We start from the raw sequence: 8,477 nt of genomic DNA on the forward strand, positions 1-8,477 counted from the left end.
TAAAATGTACTGATTTGAGAAACATGATCTATGAACATCTGTAACCAAGAAAGAATTTTACCCAGTGCTTTCAATCAGTATCACCTTTCATTCATGGTAACAGATAATCATTTTGAGGGAAAGCACACATTTATCAATCAAGGAAAAAAACAATTGGGTGACATTTTCAAGCCGATAAGCCACAAAGGGTATGGGGCTACTTCATGGAATAACCATATTCGTATTCATTGTAGAATCAAATAACAAAAAGGTAAATCATTAAACGATACTTAATAGAAGTAGTTTAATTCTTACATTAAATTTGCCATGTTCTGGGAGAACTGGACTCAATGCATGTGCGTTAATTTAGTGTAGTCTTAGATGAGCATGTGCAAATTAACCCTTTGCATGCTGAGAAATTTGTCGTCTGCTAAAATGTTGTCTGCTGAATTTCTAAAATTAGCATTTTCTTCGATTTTTTTTCAAAAAATATTATGAGAATAGCAAACAGTTTGGATCCTGATGAGACGCCACGTTCTGTGGCGTCTCATCTGGATCCAAACTGTTTGCAAAGGCCTTCAAAATTCGGTTCCCGCACTGAAAGGGTTAAATGGAATACACTTTGTATTTTTACTAAATTGTTGGTTAAACAGAAGTCTCTTCTAAACCAAAATCCAGTTTAGGTGAAGATTGTTCTCCCTGATTAGACTATGTATTCCTTCAGACTCGTGTATTAAGTCCAGTTTTCCCAGGATGCGTCTTTAATTATGAGAATGGCACAGCGACAGAGGGTATCAAGTTGTAGTGTAAAGTGCTTACAAGTGGCAGTCACTGCAAAATACCAGTCATATTTTATCTAAGACAAGGACAAATTATCATTGTTATAAGCTTGTATAACATTAACATAGCTTTAGCGAAATTATTTAGAGGCTCCAACAAATACAGTTAATTGAAGTAAATTTATAGTCAAAAATACAAAATCCAGTAAACATTAAGAATTTTTTGAACATGTACATGTATCATTAACTTTTTATTAAATTTTTATTCCTATAAATTTAACAGAAACACATTTTAATGTGCATGTACATAAATATTCTGATTTGTAAGTTACTGTTGGTTTTGATTACAGAACAACAATAAATAATGCAATCAAGATTCAATGAAATATGATACCTTTGTACTCATTTGATTTATCACATACGGAAGTTTCTATGTTTGCTCACCAAGTTTTATTGTCATCTTATCAGATAATATTGAAAAATCGCTCCATTGGTGAATAAAGAAACTATGTGCCTTCTAATTTCAATGTTTCAATGTGACATGGTGCCTTTTTAAACCAATGGGGCAAAGAAATCTATATGAACAACAGTGCATGCGCACTCTCATTTATCTTTGATTACCAGTTATGGCTGTGCAAGTTTTCTCTGGGATACTGAAGGTTATCAAAACTCTAAAACTTACCATCAAAAGATCCTAGGAACAAGGAAAACTGAATTCTGTACTCTAAACATGTTCATGACAAGTACAATAGCGGCTATATATTGTATTTAAACCGCAAGATTGCGTTACAAAAATACAAATACAATTGATAATGAAACTGAAATAATTCAATAAGGATTTGCCCGTCTTTTTTCTTTTTAATTGTATTGAGTTATTTGGGAAATGTGCATAAATGTATAAATTAAATATAAGTAGAGGTTCATGTAATATACAGCTATTTTTTACCTCCTTTACTGAACTTTATCATTTATAGTAATGAAATTGTCACATTCCCAATTGGGAAAAAGATACATATTTACCAATTGCTGTCAACAAATTACCAATTTAAGGTTTTATAAATAAATTGCAACATTTAGTAAGTTTCTCTATGCAGCTCTATGGCTTGAACCTAAGTAAATATATTGTATCGTCAACTTAACAACACTAAGGTTAAAATCGACCAATAAGTTGTGTGTGAAGTGTAGTCCCAGATAAGCTTGCGCAGACCACACAGGCTTATCAGGAACAACACTTTCTGCTTTTAAGACATTGTTTCAATTTTTTTTTGTTTACAGGAAGTCTCTTCTAAACGAACATCTAGTCAAGACAGAAAGTGTTGCCCTGCAGGGTGAGTGGCTCTGGAACAAGAGCTGTCAGAGGACAGCGCGCTCGACTATTCGAGTGCTTGACAGAATAACGTAAGCCATCATGGGGAAATAAATCATATTCAATAATTTATTAGACGATCTTTCAAAAATAAAAACAATAAAAAAACTTTGGGGGGGGGGGGGGGGGGTAGGGGGGTGATAATGTGGGGTGGGGTAATTTATTAGATGATGTTTAAAAAAAAAATTGGGGGGGGGGAGGGTTGGGGGGGGGGGGGGGAGGGATTCTGGGTAGGGGCGTGGGGTATTGTTTGGGTGGAATCCATTGTGGTATTCAGGTAAGTGTTGTTTTGTCAAAGTAATAATAAAATGTGATCATAAATAAAGAAGTTCTGGCAATTTAAGCAAAATGTTCAATTATCTAAGTGTAAAAGGGGCCATAATTATGTCAAAATGCTTGATACAGTGGTCTGCTCTTGTTTATAGGTTGGGGTCATGTTGGTTAACAAGTATGCAACATATAAAACCAATATGTCAAAGGGTATAGGAAATATTTGGGGTAGTACGCAAACATAGATTTATCAATAATATGCATATTCTAAATATAAAAGGGGCAATAATTATGACAAAATGACAAAATGCTTGATAGAGTTGTCTGCTCTTGTTTATAGGTTGGGGTGATGTTGGTAAACAAGTATGCAAAATATGAAAGCAATATGTCAAGGGACAAAGAAAATATTTGGGGTAGAACGAAAACTTTAACATTTGCACGCTAACGCAGACGCTCACGCCCACGCCGGGGTGAGTAGGATAGCTCCACTATATATATTTCATATATAAAAGTCGAGCTTAAAATTCTTCAAGGTCTGTATTTAACAGTCTGTGCCTTTTGAAAATTGGAAAAAAATGATAATAAATAACATTATTCCAATTGTTTATGATTGCATGTTTAAATGTATTTGTATAATATAAACTCAAGAAACCTATTAATAAATTAAATGGAAAAGTAGTCATTTTTTGTAGGAAATTTGAGTAAGAGTTTTGGGGAAAAAATGTACTCGTTTGCCACATTTGGAAAAAGCCTGCAACACCTACAGGCTGAAATTTTTGACAAAAAAGTCACTGACTCTGTAGTGCAGAGATTAGATATAATCTGAGACAGTACAATTAAATGTATTCACTGTAAACAAAAAGACATGTAACCCCTGGCTTGGAGCAAAGTTTTACTTCAGGGTCGTGATTTAAACAAACTAAGTAGAAGACAACAATAAACCAGACAAAACTAAACCAAATATTAATCACTTACCTTTAGCTGTTTCAAAGAATAAGATTTTTTTAGTCAAGTTCAAGGAAAAATAATCCCGTAGTAAACAGTATAGCATCCATAAAGTATGTTCTTTATTGTTGTTTATATCAAGTGATACTGCATTTTTATCTTTTATAGCATCATAAATATCAAATGAAAACAAGTTATGTGTGTCTGTATGCATGACAAAATTGACAAATTAAAAAGGGATAAAAATGTGTGCGACATTCTTTTAAAGATGGGCATAAAAAGGGTAAGGAGGCATATTTTTAAAGGTTGGAGCATACAAATCGAAAGGGGGAGGGGGCAAAATTCCTATTCGCTCTAGCTACAATGTACATCATATTGTATGATTTAAACATTTTATCAGTAATTTAACCTACACAACAATTGTGCCAAATAGATAAACAGCCCTCATTGTAATTTTTGTTAGATCAATACACGTTATCTATTTAAGGCGAAAAATGTGTGTGATTGTTTTTTATTATCATTTAAACTTTGCATTTGACAAAAAATTAAATGATAATTTCAAATATATAGTTTAAATTTGTATTTCATGAAAACATGTATTTGTATAAAAGTATTTTGAATGACATCATGTCACATGTACATGTATATAGTATATTATAAATGCGACTAAACATAAAATTTGCATACAATGTATTAAAGCATAAAATATAAAAAGGTTCATGTCTTCACTTATTTACTGCATATGAAGACACACTAAACTAAAGGAATAACCATTCCGGAGAACTAGCAATAACAGAAATCTGTATCAATTTGTTTACATGTAGATTATTGTTTTCTTAACATTGGCAGTGTTTCAAATATGTTCAATCATCAATGACTAAGTCCACTGATAACAAGAAACAGAAGAAACCAAAAATAGGCAAATGTCGGTCTAATAAAATTTGGTGCCAAAAAAAGATAACATTCTGATTATTCTATCATTAGCTGACTCATAAATAAAACATTTCACAAGAGCCAATCAATATAATTTATTTAGAGGCATATATTTCTATATTTTTCTGAATCAAAAGTACATCTGTATTCAAATTAATATTCTAATAAATACGTGTGGATTAAACTAGGCAAAAGTTCCCTACAGAAAACATATAATCTTGTCTTTTCCCCAGGCGAATAAATGTGAAAGATAATATAAAATAACCCCTTGCCACAGAGCCTGGAAACATCATCTAGAAAAGCTTGACATATTCTCTCTCCTTGAGATTTAAATGGGGCCTTGGTCCTTTGACATTTAATGTTGACATTTAATGGCAGGGCTTCCCCCATGAAAAAAGTATACTTTTTTCCCCTTTTTCAGCTAAAAATTCCCCACTCCAAACTTTTTTTTTTTTTTTACTTTTATACCTATGTTGCAAGCTTGTATTGTGCTACTAACCTTTAATTAAATGTATATTTATGTAAATCAGATTAAAATATAGCAATTTTAGGTGTTGAATGGTTGGTGAAAAGATCTTCTAAAATTCCCCTTTTCGCCCTAAACGACGCGAAATTCCCCCTCATGAGGGATGTGGGTGGCTTCCCCTGGCGGCTAGTCCAAATTTTTGACGCTCTCAAATATTAAGCTACTTTTTATATGGGTAATATTTGGAGCGTAAAAAGGGGGAAAGACCAAATTAATGGTGGGAATTTTTTCTTCTTTGTCTATATTGTTGCGCAAGGATTTTGTGCGCAACATTCAAGCCTCGATATAAGACACTTTATATCAACGGATTGCACTAATATTTACATACCTGTGTAGATAATTCATTTCTCGATAATGTTCCGTAGAAATTATGTAATGACACTTTGAATTTTGCACGACTGATCAATTTAAATCCAACCACTATTCAATTTTTCAATATCTCTCGATTCGCTCGCTGTGTAGATATAAATCGATAACACGACCTCGATGTTAAGCATCTGGTTTAAAGTGGGAGAATAAACAGCGTAAAATACAGTTTGCGTTCGTCTGTTGTGGTGCAGAGCGTTACACAGTAAACCGATGTTATACTTTTCTGGATTAATTTAGCATTGTTTTTTTTTCTAAATTGACAAGTAAAAAGATCGGAAATAAATTACATCTTTTATTTTTATACTGTTAACAAATAATTTTGATACAGATCGTACAGTATACCGTCCTCCTATGTAACGTAGGATGTAAGTAAATAAAACAACACAGACAGAGGTGCGAAAAAGATATGCATAAAAACTTGCTGAAACTTAGAACAGTAAATAGAAACTGCACCATATCTGTTTTGAACATGCTTATTAAATCGACAAAGATTAGCATACTAGATCTAGTTAGGCAGGGCTTTCCTTAGACCTCAAATCTCAAGGACTCTTGGGACCATATTTTCAAGAGTCAAAATCAAACTTCTGAGAGTCCTAATAATAACGCAGGGGAGTCAATGATTTTTTGCAATTTAAGCAAATTACTGAGATATAATATATAAAAAGCAACAAATAAAAAGATACATGTATGTTAACATTTATTTCTTACATTTTACTGTCACTACAACACTATGCATTTAAACACAATATTTCAATGATTAATTAATACAAAACATGTATTCTAATACAACATTAACTTCATGTATACAGCAGAGTAATATGTCATATGTTCTTCTTTCGCACGTTTGGGGGTGTTAGGAGCACTGTCATTTAGATCTAAAGTACGCTTTGTTGTTGGCGTCTTACACACACTTTCAGAGTTACTACCGATTCCGAATTCGAAAAGGTTTCTCTGCGACATTTTCCGAATGTACAAGCACAATTACACTTTGCACAATTACACTTTATCCAATAACTTTGTTTGACCGTTTCGCGTGGCTATTAAATTAAGAATGAAATACAAAATGTGAAAAAAAAAACATTTCTGCTGGCTATCACAAAAAAACAACAACATACGGGTGGTACCTAAACACAATAGCCTATATAAATCGGTAAACTATAAAAGGAAATTATTTCTACTCGCCGATAAAGGTGCCTCCGTATTTAATCCCATCAAAAATTCCGACGCCCTTTAATTATTTCATGTGCCATCTTCACTGAAGACGTGCGACAAACACGCCGTTTTCTATGCCTTCTCAAACAGTCAATTATTACGCCTACATGTATTTTGTAATCAATTAGCTCATGCAAAAATTGTCACTTTGCCACAAGGCCAGTTGTATCGGTTCTATAGTTATTTTTAGCAACTTTGATGCAAAGCGTGTAATTTGACGTTGTAGACAGTACATATGCCAGCATAACTTTCGCGCGTCTTTGAACTGAGCAATCATGAAGTGAAACAGTGATGGGTGCATTCAGCTTTGGAAATACATTCTGCCATACTCTGGAAATATCTCAAAATATGCTTTACGGTGTTCTGTGGATATGGATGTTATTATTTTATATTGAATATTATTAAAACTGACGCGGATGAGTCCATTCTGTTTTGGTGGGTTTATAGTTAAATAAACTTAAATGCTCTGAGCTTTTATGAGTACATACGTACAGCTCAGAGGGTCAATAGCTGGGAGTTGGATTATTGCAACTAGGTGGGTTTAATACACGTCTTTTCCGCAAACAGCTGATAACAAACGCTATGATAAATAATGGAAAGTTAATGCACGCGTCATCGAACCAGCAGTGTTTTAATTGGTCAATACTAGATTTGTTAATTAACCAAACTCCACCTACTGGGTGGACTTGTGCTTCGATGATTGAAAACGGGCGTTAACGATTAGCGTGTACTAAATGAGATACTCGGCCCCGAGCCAATTATCGCTTAGTCTTAACAACTTTTGATCTCGTTGACGCAAGTTGGTATATTCCCCCGGGTCAAATGTGACGCATGACGTAATTTTCTCAAGAGTCGAAAAGGGGTCTTCTGTAATTTTCAAGCGTCAAAACCCGGGAGCTCGGGTCAAAGGAAAGCCCTGATATCTATAAGTATGACAAAGTTTAAGTCCTTTCAAAAATTAATTGCTCATTTGAACATGTAATAATAACTGAAATTGCAGAAAGGTAGTAAATGTTAGCAATGGGCTTCAATAATGTTGTTTTTTCATAATCAAATACATACCATAACCCTGTGGATGCTTATCCATTGTGTTATCACTTGGTAAACCTGTAATTAACAGAAAAAAATCACTGATATAAAAACACATTGACTAATATTCAGGAATTATCATTTTACTTACCAAATCGTCTCATTTGTAAATCTGTCAAATTTTATTATTCTTAATAAAATATTAGAAAGAAGAAATATTTCTTCATAGTTAAAAGTTATGAACAGATAGTTCTACAGTACATCATTTGAAAATCCACATCGACCATAAATATGAAAATATCAGACTCTGTTATTTTATTAGAGCTGAATTACAATTAACAGGCAATACATATTTCACTTTAAAAAGTCAATACATACAAAAAATGATAAACAACTTGTTTTTATACATACAATTGCATCAGTGAAAAAACTAAAGCCACGTCTGCGTTTGCTACCTTCTTCCACTGTAAGAACGCTGCTTTATTTCGAAATCCCGTTATCCTACATTTTCACCCGCCAACACCCTAATTTTATGTAAGGCTTAATACCCCATTTTTTGTAACGAATTGAATTAATCGAGTAATTTTGCATAAAATTTTGGAGGACCAATAACATGTTACGACTATTGCTTTTGATTTCTTTGAAAAAAAACTTACCTGTGTTTATTTTTTCTCGACGATAAAAATCGATGTTTACAAATGTTTGTTATCATATCCGGTCGTACCAAATGACTTGCGTACTAGTGTTTTCGTACCAAATCGTCATCGCAAAAAATATAAATGTTCTACATCTACATCTACGATATACTCCCAAACAATCAATCACGATTATAATTGGGAGGCGCGTTGTAAGGGAAACCAGTATAAGTCATTTAAGAAAGTGATTTGTGATTCAATAAATTTCCATACATGGATCGGTCCAATGATAAATTATATGTAACAGTTTTCATATATATTTTAATACCAAAAGTCTTAATTATATGCACTTTGAAACTCTGAACAAGTACGTGTATGATTGAGAACGTCAACGTTTATAGAGGCTGTATCATACTACAGACCCCACGAACAAG

General features: G+C 33.2%; 1 protein-coding gene across 3 annotated transcripts in view; it reads right to left on the minus strand.

The window, feature by feature from the left end:
- Nucleotides 1-8,155, minus strand: part of LOC127842368 (phospholipid scramblase 2-like) — a 67,216-nt gene extending 59,061 nt beyond the window's left edge. For 2 of the 3 annotated variants that reach the window (XR_008031562.1, XM_052371833.1), the window contains exons 1-2: nucleotides 8,065-8,155; nucleotides 7,442-7,486 (exon numbers count right to left, since the gene is read on the minus strand). Coding sequence is in view for 1 of the 3 variants with exons in the window: in XM_052371833.1 (XP_052227793.1) it covers nucleotides 7,442-7,466 (25 nt within the window). In the remaining 2 variants the exon portion in view is untranslated. Of the gene's footprint in view, nucleotides 1-7,441; nucleotides 7,487-7,819; nucleotides 8,038-8,064 lie in introns of those variants that run through there. The other variant, XR_008031563.1, reaches the window with a different exon arrangement.
- Nucleotides 8,156-8,477: the final 322 nt, after the last annotated feature.

This window comes from Dreissena polymorpha, chromosome 8, assembly GCF_020536995.1.
Source record: "Dreissena polymorpha isolate Duluth1 chromosome 8, UMN_Dpol_1.0, whole genome shotgun sequence".
In the NCBI taxonomy this organism is placed as follows: Eukaryota; Metazoa; Mollusca; class Bivalvia; order Myida; family Dreissenidae; genus Dreissena; species Dreissena polymorpha.